Raw genomic sequence first — 14,473 nt, 5'->3', positions numbered from 1 at the left:
GTATCTTCTTTTGAGCTTCACTATGCATTTAAAACTTTTTTTTTTTTTTGTAAATCTATATATTTGTGGGAGGTGGGACCTACCCACATTAGTCTAGACTGCCATAGTGCGAAAAATTGGGAGAGCCAGTTTTTAGAAAGAAGTTGAGAATTATCTTTTAGTCAGTATTTAAAATATTTTAAGATTTAAGATGACCTCTGCTTTAGTTCTGCCTTTAACCATTTGTGGGGGGGTCTTTCAGAAGGTCACATGATCTCTTTGGGCTTCACTTATTCATGTGTAAAACCACAGGGTTTTCTACCTTTTTCATTATACCACGTAGAAGCTTAATACTAAATAGTTACAGACTGGATGCTGTAAGAAACAAGTCAAATCAACTTGGTTCTCGCCCTTTCCTAGGTTAAAGTGTATTTATTTTTCAGTCAGACATATTAATGGATAATTAAATGCTTCACTGTTCAGTTAAGAATGCCTAGATTTAGAAAATTTCTGGTATAAAGCCAACATTAAATTTTCAGAAAAGTTTTTGGACTTAATGAGAAATGTGCTTTTGTTCAAACTATGTTCAGATAAAGAACTAAATAAAAATTCTCATTTTATTAATAAATCAAGTATAATCTATGATTAATCATTAGATATGTTAAAAAACAAAGTTCAACTGAGTAAATTTAAAGATCTGATTGCATTATTCAATGATTCATGAATCAGGCAGCATCCCTCTGCATCACTGCAAAAAAGGGAGACTTCTACAGGCAGAAGGGGTGGGAAAAGGAAGTGTCTAGCAAAAAGTGGATTGTTTCAGACAAGGTTACCTTCCTCTGTGGGACTGCAGGAGTTTATCAGGTGGGTTGCCTCACTAGCTGACTAGGAAATTCCAGTCTGACTGGTTAAGATTATATTCCTGGAAGAGGCCAAAACCTCAGTTAGGTTAGGCATTAAGTCTCAGTCTGATGATGTGGGCTTAACATGAGTGACTCCATATGGGGCCCGTTGTCAGTTGCTCGGACCCCTACGCCTGAGAGATGTGATCAAAACTTAAGGCATTAGCCCCACCCCTGGCTGTTGCTCTGAAAATTCTTACAGTTTTGCTGATCCTCTGTGGTGGTATTCACAGGTCATGAGTTTTGGTTTTGTTTTTGGTGTTTTTTTCTTGAATCTTTGTGGTATTCACAGACCGTGACTTCAGGTTCACATTTTTAAAGCCAGTCATTCTCTTCATTCCTTTTCTGATGTTCCAGTCTTAGGGAGATGATTTGTTCGGTGGTTAGTGGCTGCGAACACACATTTCAAGCTGTATTTGAGAGAATACAGCATGCCGGAGAGACCACTGGATTATTACAAGCAGGGTAATCCCCAATATCTAGAGTGCGTTTGGAGCTGTGGTCCCAACACCCAAACCAATCAAAATTAAATAAGTTAAAGGAAGACCCCGCTGAAGGAGTCACTTTCTTTTTTTTTTTTTTTTTAAGATTTTATTTATTTATTTGACAGAGAGAGACACAGCGAGAGAGGGAACACAAGCAGGGGGAGTGGGAGAGGGAGAAGCAGGCTTCCCACGGAGCAGGGAGCCCGATGTGGGGCTCGATCTCAGGACCCTGGGATCATGACCTGAGCCGAAGCAGACGCTTAATGTCTGAGCCACCCAGGCGCCCTGAAGGAGTCACTTTCTTGAGCCAAGTTGCTCGTTCAGTGGTTTTATAGCTGAGTTTCAACTTTCCCACAAGCGTTAATCCATGTGCAGCAAGTGGTGTTGGTCACGGCACAGACACCTCCTTGTTCAGCCAAAAAATAATCAAGGGCCATCCTGTTACCAAGAACAACTTTGGTTAGAGGGTCTAAGGATTTTGTTGGGCAGCTGTTTTTTTTTTAAGCAGCAGATTCTGTAGTATTTTAAAGAGTTAAGGAGAGTTTCCTGATCATAGCCTCATTCATACTCACTCCAGGGGAAGGGAGCTAATTTTCTGAGTCTGTGGCCCAGAACTGGAAAGGTGACAGCCATGGAAGCTAGTACAGTTTCAGAGTCTGTAGACTGTACATGCAGTTTTTATTCTGGTTACTCTTGCTTCATGTCCCTCTCTTTGTGCAGAGCTTGGATGCAAGTTTCCCTGGGTTTGGGGTTAACGAGACAGGGTTTGTTCCAGAGAAACTGAGGCATTGGAAATCAGGGAGAAGTTTGTGATAGGCAGACTGCAGAATCACCAGCATCAAGGCAAGTCCAACAGTTGTTTGGAAGTTGGATTTAACCCCTTTGTAAGGGCCTCAGATACCACTGTCTTTCAAGGCCAGAGCAAGGCAAAATGTGGACCAAATCATAAAGACCTTCATGCTGTAAGAATTAGGAAAAAGGATGGTCAGAGAGGGAAGAAGGAATGGAAAGAAATGTTCTTGATCCCACATCTTGGGAGAGAAAGCAGTATACCTCAATGTTGGCTCCTCTTCCTAGTGAATTTGATTTTGAGGCCTCCAGCTTTGTCAAAAATATTGAAAGTTTTTAAAACACTTGGTCATCGCTTCTCGGCCTTTTGGCTAAGATCAAGTGTAAAACACTTGGTCAAATAGGATCATGGGTCACTGTGAAACAATACTTAGTTATCTACTTCAACCATAGTGACAAAGACTTCAAAGGCAAATACAGAAAGTTAAATCGTTGTAAAAAAAAATTAGCTCTTTTAATAGTGAAGAATCCGGTTTTTTAAGTAATCAAAGACCTGATGAAGACAACATGAAACACATAAGATTATTTTGAGAAGACACAAAATCTTTGTTTTATGAGCAGATTATTTAAAAGGTAAAGAAAAACCTTTTACAATCTCTTATCAAGAACAGACCAGTAGTCCAAGAAAACTTTATCCTTTTAACAGAGAGAAAACTAAATTTTAATTTTGTGCCAGCTTACTTTTGATATTAAAATACATTCATTTAAAAAAACCCTTAATTTAATTTATTTTAATCTTAGCCAGCTTGATCACACACAGTATTCCTTTCCAAAGACTCCTTTTCCACAAATCTTCTACAACCCTTTTAGTAACCCTTCAGATTTTGTCCTATGTCTTTCCTCTTTCCCATTCTGAAATAACCAATCTCACTTTAGGACAAAATTACTTTCTTTTTCCTCAACAAAAAAATGCATTCCTAATTCCTAATGCCTTCTTTTACTGAAATACACATCCTACTCTCCTTGCATATGGAGGTTTTTTTTTTTTTTAGTAGCTTTAATTAAATATATTATAATGTGTAACCCTTAAAAACCTTAATTTCTAATAAAAATAAAGAAGTAAACATTGTGAATTATCTTTTACATTAGCTTTCTGTGACTTGGCAAATTTATAAATACTTTTCATAATTTCTAGAAATATATGCCTTCTCATAGTAAATTTTTCAGGGTAGCACAAAACATGTTTAATAACAAACCCTAAAATTTTTAGTTCCTCTGTAAAAGGAAGCCAAAAAGTAGATAAACCTATGTTCAGTAATTACTGTTTCAGTCTTTTATATTATTGGAAATAATCTAGATATTCAGTGACTATCCATCATTTAATTTAACTTAGCAAAACTTTAAGGTTTCAGGTTCCCAATAAGATTTGGGGAAATTGTTTAAAAAGTTTGCCTAAAAACTTTTATCTCACATTTATTTAGTTCACTTATTTTGAACAATTATATTTAGACTGCTTATGAAATTTCATCATTCCAAGTTATTTTTCTACCTGTCAGATTTTGTAACAGAGATAACATGAACTTTTTTGACTAGTAAAGCCAGGTAGAATAAAATTGTATGACTGCATTACATTCAGTGTTGATAACTCTAAAGGCATGTCTATTTTAATTAAACCAACAAGCTTAAATTAGCCTTAATACTGAATATTTTTCCAGATTATGTGAACCTGAAACGCATTTGGGTTAGTTTCTATTATATTTTGGAGAATTTTATGAATAATCCATTTAAATGCTTAATTTTCTTTAAGCCAATTAAATGGAACTTTTTTACAAATTAATTTTGGCAGTACTATCCAGAGGTAGAAAATACCACACATCTACAACGCATTTACATAGATGCACATAAACATATAGGGAGATGCAAACGGAGACCTTAGAGCTTTCATTTGAAGATTTTAGCCATGAAAAGAAATCAATTAATAAAAATAAAAATAAAATTTTAGCCATGAGACAGGTATGATAATGCAAAACTCACTGGTTTATAAAAGAACAGTTGGAATAAGTTAAATTTACCTGTTCAGACGGTTAAGGCTTTTTCTGTAATATTTGTGGAGAAGACATTTAAGATTTGTATTTGTCGGGCGCCTGGGTGGCTCAGTTGGTTACGCGACTGCCTTCGGCTCAGGTCATGATCCCGGAGTCCCTGGATCGAGTCCCGCATCAGGCTCCCTGCTCGGCAGGGAGTCTGCTTCTCCCTCTGACCCTCCCCCCTCTCATGTGCTCTCTCTCATTCTCTCTCAAATAAATAAATAAAATCTTTAAAAAAAAAAAAAGATTTGTATTTGTCCTTGACAAGCATTTTATGAAAGCTGTGAACTAAATTTTGGGCAAGGGAGCTTCTGTAGCAGTTTGTATTCATAAAAAGCACCCCCCACCCCAACCCTGCCACACACAGTTTTTTTTCTTCAGTCTTAGGAATTGGGGATGGTTTAGATTAGAGTTCCAGGGGAAGACCTGGTAAAACATGTACATCTCAAAGGCACAGGGAAAGAACATTAAGTTCCTGCAAAACTACTTATAAGCCTTTTGAGATAAATATGGGAGGTTTGGGGATTGGTAAAAAGAATAGGTGGACTTTGAATTGTTTCTAGAGCTGCATTTCTGGTTTTGCAAAGATCTGTAAGAGAAGAACAGTTGCTTTTAATTTCTCAAGGAATTGGATTGTAACTTAAATGACACCATAGGTTGGTCCCCCCATCTAACCACATTATCTTCAATTTGCTTTTTTATATCAAGGAAAATATTTCCAACTAAGATGGAAATCAAAAGACTTCTGTGTTCTGGATTTAGAGCTACTTATCGTTATAATGTTTTAGTAAATCCTTCCACAAAAGTGTGAGAAGGTTATTTTCTTTCCATCTAGGTTCATAGTTTTTATTTTAGCTTAGGGGAGAATGCCTAGGAAAAACTCCGATCAGGCTTTAATATCAGCTTTTAATCTGGCCTTCTGACCACAGGACAAGCTACTTAAAAAAAATCCTTTTAAATATCGTGTCAATTCTCAGCTGAGACAAACAGTAAATATTCCTGGCAATATTAAATAACTCCTTGGACTTAAAGGCATCCCCAAAGAGGGTTCAAAAGATTTTTTCTCTCTCTCTGTCTCTACCAGTTACTGTAGACAGAGATCCAGAGAGCTGACTCTGATAAGAGTTCTCTCCCTTAGCCAGCTTCAGCCAGTTTTTCCTAGGATCCCATCTGCAGACTCCTAGTGAGGTGTAAAATAGGGTATAGCTTTGGTATCTACCAAAAGTTGGCAAGGATTTCCATTCATTTTAATTTTAGTTTCCCTTGGCCGTTTAAGGGACTAAGGTAGCAATTTACCTGACACTCGCTCGGAGCCCTGTCAGCCCTCCTTCAAGGCTAGATATGGGGTGTCTATAAGGCCCCTAACTTGGTGGACTTTTGTTTGTGGTCTTGTAGTCTCCTCAGAGTGGAAAGAAAATTCAGACAGAGGATTACTAGAATGAATACTTAATTAAAGGAGGATAGAGGGTAATGGTAGGAGTTACCTCAGTTTTATAGTCCTGTTTTATGTGCCTCTTGTGTCTTTAATTTTTCATGAGTGATTTGCAACAAATCTTTCAATGAAGGTATTTTGGAATTTTGAAGCCTTTTGGAGGCTTCTATATGCCAGTTAAAACAGGTATATACCATTCTGTTTGTTTGATTTGGGAACCCTTGCTTTTTTTTTTAAGATTTTATTTATTTATCTGACAGAGTGAGAGAGCACAAGCAGGAGGAGTGGCAGGCAGAGGGGAGAGGGAGAAGCAGGCTCCCCGCTCCCTGGGACTCCAGGATCATGACCTGAGCTGAAGGCAGTCGCTTAAACAACTGAGCCACCCAGGCACCCTGGGGACCCTTGCTTTTTGAATGATCTTATCTAACTGGACCATTCCTCCTAATGTCCATTGCATTCTAGGCTGTTATTTACTTGAGGGCTTATAGCAGTTTGGTAGGGCCCTAGCCAGAAAGGGAGTTTAACCCATATTTTCTATCCAGCCGTAGCTAGTGGTAAAGGAGGTGCAACCCACATTTCTGTCTGGCCATATTTTGGGGCCCCCAGCCTGATGATTGTTACCAAGGCAACTTCTTAGGACACAAAAAGGCTTGGTAAGATTTTGTCATTTTGTAGATATTTATAGCTCCCAGGATTATAATTTTTAGACTTACATAAGTATGCCAGAAGGTGGTATGTTTTGGAATTTAAAGATATCTCTCTCTCTCTCTTTTTTTTAAAGATTTTATTTATTTATGAGAGAGAGAGCAGAGGGAGAGGGACAAGCAGACTATACACTCAGCGTGGAGCCCGATGCAGGGCTCGATCTCACAACCCTGAGATCATGACCTGAGCTGAAACCAAGACTTGGATGCTTAACCAACTGAGTCACGCCCCTCTTTTTTTTTAAGCCAAGTGGGTGTCTCAGAGCCAAACTAATACCAAAGAGGGACATGCTGCTGGGTTGGGGTTGGGAGTTGTGTGGTGTTTTACCCTGTACCTAGTTGCATCAAAATTTTCTTGAGGTTGGTGGGTGTCCTAGTGTCAACCTAACCCATTCTATGACCAACTTATCCTAACACAGGAGTTAGGTGGTGATCGCTGTAATAGCTTTTAAGTGCTCAACCTGTGTCCACCAATTTTGTGGCTTTTGGTCTCCCACGATTGCAATTAGCAATAGCCTTTACCTACACAAAATAGAGACATGTTCACCTTAACACACCAGCAGTAATCAAGAGATGGTACCTTAGCCTGGCCAAGAGAAGGCCCTGTGCACACCACTACCAGTTCTCAACATGGAATCTGGGCCTGGGGAGAGGACTGAACCAGCAGACCTCAAGAAATGGGGACCATAGCCTGGGATTCCGCAATGTGGAATCTGGGGGCTAAATCAAGGAATGGGAGTTCCAATCAAATGGGGAATTTTGGACTGGAAAGCCAATCAGATAAGGAGCTCAGTGCAAAGACAGCAGAGCTCAGAACCAAAAGGAACTTACCTATGGCCCTTAGATATGGCAAGAAGGACAGAGAGCTCAAAGGGTTCACAGGTACCATGCTTGTGTTTCTTGTTGTCCCCGAAGCCATCAGTTTTCCTTTGGATCCAAATGCTGCCACCAAATCAGTTAAAAAACAAAACTAAACAAAATTCAGCTGAGTAAACTTAAAGATCTAATTGCTTTATTCAATGATTCATGAGTCATATAGTTTCCCATCTAGTAAATAGAGAGGGGCTCTGAAGAGCTGCAAAAAGGGGAAGATTCTATAGGCAGAAGGGGCAGGAAAAGGAAGTTGCTAGCAAAAAGTGGATTGATTCAGGCAAGGTCACCTTCTTTTTGGGGACTACAGGAGTTTATCAGGTGGATTTCCTCACTAGCTCAGCAGGAAATTACGGTCTGACTGGTTAAGGTTATATTCCTGGGAGAGGCCAAAACTGCAATTAGGTATTAAGTCTCAGTCTGATAATGTGGACTTAGCACAAGTGACTCCATTTGGGACCTGTTTCTTTTTTAACAGATGTTATAACTAATACATTATTATTTTGTATTTTAATGTAGGTGAAGAGAACTGGTCTTGTGGTGGTGAAAAACACGAAAATTGTTGGTCTCCACTGTTCTAGTGAAGATTTACATGCTGGAAAAATTGCTCTTATAAAACATGGGTCAAGGCTGAAAAACTGTGATCTCTATTTTTCCAGAAAACCATGTTCTGCTTGTTTGAAAATGATTGTAAATGGTAAGTGTAGATAAGGCTTGGTTGGGGATTAATAGTATTTATCTAAGAATAACCAAGATAAATTGCCTAAACACCACTGCGATCATTTAGAAATATAAATACATATCAGAATATAGTTTGATACACTGTAAGAAGAGTCAAAAAACATGGATTCTGGTCTCAGCCCTTTCACTAACTAATTAGATGACCCTTCGTGTATTAATAGACTAATGCTAGCTGCTATAACAAACATTAAAATTTCAGTGGCTTAATATACTAGACCTTTATCACCCATGTAATAGTCCAACATAGGTGTTGCTGAACAGCAGGTGGTTTTTCTCCATTGGCTGTTTCATGGGTGTAGGCATCTTCTGTCATGTTGCTACTGTCCTCTTCTAGAGCCTTGAGTCCTCTGCATCCAGAGGCAGACTGAGACAGAGAATAGAGAAGGCACACTGTTCCTAAAAATGCTGGCCTGGAAGTCACATGCATCATTTCTGTTCACATCCACTGTGGGCTTGTAGCTCCTGGCTGAACGGCTGTCTCCCAGGGACTGCTCTGTACTTGGGAAGAAGAAGCACAGATTATTAATGTTTAACTATCCATCTCTGCTACACCAGGCTACTCACTAAAGCTCTTTATGCTTATGATTCTGTTTTGTACCCAGGTAATACCCTTTTTTTTTTTCCATTCTTCCATTTTAAAAATATTGCATCTTTTATATAGGCACTGTGGTATTGTGACAGAATATGAGTTATATATTTGGTCTTCATCCCATTCCTGGTACAAAGCAACTAAAACCCTTGGAATTTCCTGAGTGATGAGAGTGATAGAGGTGTCTTTTGTTATTCTTAACAAGCCCCCTTCAGTCACACCTGAGTGTGTTAGTGAAGTGACTTCTGGGAAACCCCGTAGATGGGGGCCTGCTTGCCAGCAGAACCACCCAGGTGATTAGAGGGTTGGAGTTTTCAGTCTCACTCCTGAGACATCTGGGGAAGAGAGAGAGACTGGGGTTTGAGTTCAGTTACCAGTGGCCAATAATTTAATCGATCATGCCTATGTAATGAGACCTCCTTAAAAACCCAAGACGGGGTTTGGAGAGCTTCTGGGGAAAAAAAGGGCTTATATGGTTGTTGTTGTTGTTTTAAGATTTTATTTATTTATTTGACAGAGAGAGAGAGAGCACAAGCAGGGGGAACAGCAGGCAAAGGGAGAGGGAGAAGCAGGCTTCCCACTGAGCAAGGAGCCTGATGTGGGGCTCAATCCCAGAACCCTGGGACCATGACCTGAGTCGAAGGCAGACGCTTAACTGACTGAGCCACCCAAGCATCCCAGAAAAGGCTTATGCAGTTTTAATCTGTTCCCTCAATTTGCTACTTGGGTTACTTGTGTTACAACTTAATGTAACACATCATCTAGTACCAAAATGAGTGATAAAGGCTCTTAAGTGATATATGAATTCAGAGGCGAACTAGTGATCTATGCAGGTTGGCATGTAATGAAAGTCTGGGGCTTAAGCTGGATCTTGACGGGTCAGATGGAGAGGAGGAAGAACACATTCCTAGGTCATGGGGACAGCACATGTGTGGTCATCTGTTTGTGAGAAGCAAGGTTCTGAGGGTCAGTGTTCAAAATGGAGAATTACTCTTGGAAAGAATAGTGGCAGATGGATGATAATGACTGTTGGGACTGAAGTGGAGAACTTTGAAAAACTGTATGGCCTTCGAGCTTTATCTTATAGACCAGAGTTCCTAAACTTATTTTGAGGAAGGGCGATTTTTATTTACATGAAAGTTTGTTTGTTCGTTTGTTCGTTTTTATTCATTTGAGACACAGAGATACAGAGAGAGAGAGCATGAGCAGGGAGAGAGGCAGAGGGAGAGGGAGAAGCAGGCTCCTCGCTGAGCCCGGAGCCCGATCCTGAGCTGAAGGCAGACCCTTAACCATCTGAGCCACCCAGGCGCCCCCTATTTACATGAAAGTTTTAAGAGCAGTGATCAGATCCATAGTAAAGACAGTGCCCTTGAGCTACAAGTGAAGCACTTCCATGAGAAATGGTCATGTGGCTAGAGCCCCCTGCCTGCAACAGGTATTTCAAGCAGGTAGAGCCCAGATACTGCTGGATTCTATAGTCTTTCCCCTGTCATTATGAATAGAGAAGATAGGTATGAGAGTGGTGGGGACATTTTTTTCTTTCTTTTTTTTTTTTTTTTACCAATTAATTGTGCGGATTGGATATTAATTTATCACTTGTGTTAATTGACCTATAAATCCCATTATAGATAATATGGAGCCACTGAAGCTTTTTGAGCAGATTGTAACATGATTAAATTTATTATTATTACTTTTTAAGTTTTTGTTATTGAATTGGAACATGGAAAGATAAGAGGTTAGAGCTTGGTGAGCAGACTTGCATTAGGCAGGGTGTAAAATAGGGTTGAGATGGTGGCATTGATAATAGAAAAAGAATGTGAAAGGACCAAAACACTGTTGATTGATCTCTTCTAGAGCAAGGGAGACAAATGAATAAAACATAGTTGTGTTTCTGCTGAGCTGACTATGAGGCTATGCTATAGCCTCAGACCTATTAGAGAATCAGGATTAGAAAGAATTAGAAAAATAGGGGAGTGCAAGTAACTCAGCACTGCTTGATGTTTAAGAAGCACTGCTTCTTAAAGAAGACATTTGAACTTGGGCGCCTGGGTGGCTCAGTTGGTTGGGCGACTGCCTTCGGCTCAGGTCATGATCCTGTCCCGGGATCGAGTCCCATATCGGGCTCCTTGCTCAGCAGGGGGTCTGCTTCTCCCTCTGACCCTCCCCCCTCTCATGTGCTCTCTCTCTCTCATTCTCTCTCAAATAAATAAATAAAATCTTTAAAAAAAAAAAAGACATTTGAACTTCGCAAAGCAAATAATTAAGTGTGGAAAATCAGGGAGGACCTACAATAGAAATGCTTTTATGTTAATATTAGGCCCATGTATAAATACAGCTGCTGTTATATTAGGCTTATAAATTTGATCTTGTTAAAGGTCATGGTTTAACCTCATGCAGCAATTACTATTAGGTCAGTTACAAGGGAAGCATTTCTAAAGCACAGTCGTTCTCAAAAAATGTGGTCTGTGGATTCCTGATGGTCCACAAGGTCATACTATTTTCATAATAACACTACATTTATACCAATAGTACCCAACAATGGTGAGTAAAACTACTGTATTATGAATCAAGACAGTAGTAGTCCTTGTACTCTTTATGGCCATAAACTTGGGAGTTAAAAAGAGGGTTTCATGTAAGAATGCCCTTGATGAAACAGTAAAAATTAATTTTAATAAATCCCAACCCTTGAGTACACATCTTTTTAATATTCTGTGTGAAAAAATAGTAGGAGGTGGACCTAAAGCACTTTTGCTACAAATCTAAGTATGAAGGTTGCCTTAAGGAAAACCATTTACGTGTGCAGTTGTTTGAGTTATTGTAACCAAACTAACATGGGTTCATGTTGGCTCCTTGGTGAGTTACAGATAGGAGCTGCACCAGGTGGAGTTGTCACTCCAAAAGGAAGGAAACTTTATTTGCAGCAAATAAGGAGATCATGGGGAATAACTTCCAAATCCATGACTCCCTGAGCTGGGTGAATGGGTTCCTTTTATTTAGGGTTAGGATGAATATTCAGAAAGGGGGGTTTTGTCATCATATACAAAGGCGAGCATAAGGGGCACCGGGGTGGCTCAGTCGTTAAGCGTCTGCCTTCGGCTCAGGTCATGATCCCGGGGTCCTGGGATCGAGCCCCGCATCGGGCTCCCTGCTCCGCGGGAAGCCTGTTTCTCCCTCTCCCTCTCCCCCTGCTTGTGATCCTGCTCTCACTGTGTCTCTCTCTGTCAAATAAATAAATAAAATCTTTAAAAAAAAAACAAAAAACAAAGGCGAGCATAAGGTTGTGCATTGGTTTTAAGGAAACAAGCCTTACGTTATACGTTATGTTAATGAGGGTTGTACTCCTCCTCGGGCAGAGATTTTAACATAATGAGGCAGAGGTAACCCTCAGACAAGGTGAAGGGCCTACGGGCATGCACCTAGAGCTGATATAAACAGGATGGGTTCTTGGGCTCCTTATCTCTGCTAAGGAATGCAGGGCCTTGTTTACTTTTGAAACAGCACTAGGAATTTTTACCAACTGATTTTTTGTGACTGATATGATTAGGCTATTTTCAGGCCTGGTAGAGACTGTTGCGCAATAAACCAATGGACTTAAAACATAATTATACAAAAAGTTTGTTGATATATTTCAGATTCCACAGTGTAACTAACTTTTAAGAAATTATCCCTTGTCAAATTTTTACGTAGTGTCAAAGAAGAATATTCAGTTATCTGAAATGTCTGTTAAAATACTCCTTTTTTAACCATACATGGGTGTGAAGCCTGATACTTTCCATATACTTCAGTAAAAACAACGTATCGCAACAGACTGAAAGCAGGAGCAGAATTGAGAATCCAGCTGTCTTCTATTAAGCCAAATAATAAAGCGATTTGTAAACATTTAAAACAATGCCATTCTTTTCAACTAGTTTTCATTGCTGTTTTGGAAAATAGTTATTTTTTATTAAACCATGTTATTTGTATTAATGTGTAGTAGATTCTCTATTGTTATTTTTAATTAATAAATATTTTTTGAAATTTGTTTTAAGTTTCTAATACAGTAAATATCCGTAGGTATAATCTACATAAACAGAGATCTTTGGGGTTCTTATGAATTTTTAAGAGTATAACAGAGTCTGAGACCAAAAAATTTGAAAACGCCTGCTCTAGCCTTTGCCACTGCTACATGAACATTTGTTCAAAGACTAGCCATCCCCTCTTCTCCTTACATCAGGATTGCTAGAAGCAAGCCAGATGCTTAGATGAAAGATGGACTATCACCACTGAGTAGGATATGGATTGTGAGAACTCCAACAGAGGGAAGGTGACATGCAGCCAGAAGAAACATTCTGATACTAGCTTTCAGGCCTTCAAAACTGATTTATAACCCAAGCTACAGTAAGAGTCAGGAGGAGCAGGGAGTAGATAGAAATGTGGGTTTATTCAACTAAGACTTTTCAATTCATCTGTTACTTTGAATGCAGGACACCCTGTGGGCCATCTGTCTTTTCCCTTCTGGACACAATCATAAAAATGTCTCCTAGCTGAAACTGCAGGAGATACTAGCAAATGGGTCTCTTTGTAAAATACTAATTAACTGATGAACATTTGGGTGCTTAAGCCTGTATAAGTCATCTCATTGTTCCCTCTCGAATACAAAAGATTTTTTTCATCTGTTTGTTATCTAGTTTTGTTTTCTCTTTTGCAAATTGTCTGATCATATTGTTTTGTCTGTCTTGAGGCCGTATTGTTCTTGTCAATTCATATGTGTTGTTAATAAATTAAAATCTTTTCTGTATATTAAAGATTACTAACCTGTCACATTAATTGAAAATTCTAGTTTATCATTTTGTCTTTAATTTTGTGGGCTTAAAAAATTGATATTGCTCTCCACCCCTGAACACACACACATAAACTGCTGCCCTCACATTATTTTGGCCATTTAGGTTTTTTTCCTATGTTTACTGCTTATTTATTTATTTATTTGCAAGAGAGGGACGAGCAAGGGGGAGGAGCAGAGGGAGAAGGAGACTCCTTGCTGAGCAGGGAGCCCAACACGAGGGCTCGATCCCTGGACCCCAGGATTATGACCTGAGCCAAAGGTAGACACTTAACTGACTGAGCCACCCAGACACCCCTATGTTTTTACTGTTTTAGACAGTGCTGCACTAGATATATGCATGCATGATTTTTTTGTTTGTTTCTATTTAGGATTTTTTTTTTTTTTTTTTAGAATAACTTCCCAGAGGAAGAATTCAGAGCATAGGTTCTTTTTTTTTTTAAAGATTTTATTTATTTATTTGAGACAGAGAGAATGAGAAAGAGAGAGCACATGAGAGGGGGGAGGGTCAGAAGCAGAAGCAGGCTTCCTGCAGAGCAGGGAGCCCGATGCGGGACTCGATCCAGGGACTCCAGGATCATGACCTGAGCCGAAGGCAGTCGCTTAACCAACTGAGCCACCCAGGCGCCCCGCATAGGTTCATTTTTAATGCATGGATGAATTGTTTATTTCAAATACGAAACTCTCAACAATATCAGTTGACGGCTATGATATTTCTAAAAACAGCCATTTGATTACTTGTAAGATTCCGGCACTGGGAATTCCAGTCGTGGCACTGGGCTTTGGGACCACACTGAGCAATGCCCGTGATTTGATTCCACAAATACCTTCCATGAGCTTTGTTAGGGGTCAGCCATCTTTTCCCATAAAGGGCTAGATAGCAAATCTTTTAGGCTTTGCAGGCCATATAGTGTCTGTATAGGTACTCAACTCTGCTACTCCATTGTAGGGCAAAAGCAACCAGAGACTATGTCAATGAATGGGTGAGTCTGTGTTCCAGTAAAACTTTATTTATAGACACTGAAATTTGAATTTCATAAAATTTTCATGTGTCACAAAATACTATTCTTTTGATT

At 39.3% G+C, this 14,473-nt stretch overlaps 1 protein-coding gene and 1 long non-coding RNA gene across 2 annotated transcripts in view; both read left to right on the top strand.

Annotated features, from left to right (window-relative positions):
• CDADC1 (cytidine and dCMP deaminase domain containing 1) overlaps nt 1-14,473 on the top strand; it is a 48,029-nt gene that overhangs the window by 11,379 nt on the left and 22,177 nt on the right. The window contains exon 4 of the mRNA XM_081815442.1: nt 7,768-7,945. Coding sequence (XP_081671568.1) covers nt 7,768-7,945 — 178 coding nt within the window. The remainder of the gene's footprint in view (nt 1-7,767; nt 7,946-14,473) is intronic.
• LOC145720763 (uncharacterized) lies at nt 7,953-12,467 on the top strand. The gene is made up of 2 exons (XR_014143975.1): nt 7,953-11,623; nt 11,845-12,467. It is a non-coding gene; the product is annotated as an uncharacterized LOC145720763 (long non-coding RNA).

Source organism: Leptonychotes weddellii, chromosome 3, assembly GCF_054177405.1.
Source record: "Leptonychotes weddellii isolate Sample4059 chromosome 3, ASM5417740v2, whole genome shotgun sequence".
NCBI classification, from domain to species: Eukaryota; Metazoa; Chordata; class Mammalia; order Carnivora; family Phocidae; genus Leptonychotes; species Leptonychotes weddellii.
Note: the sequence above shows the minus strand (reverse complement) of the source record. Positions and strands in the feature narration are given on the sequence as shown.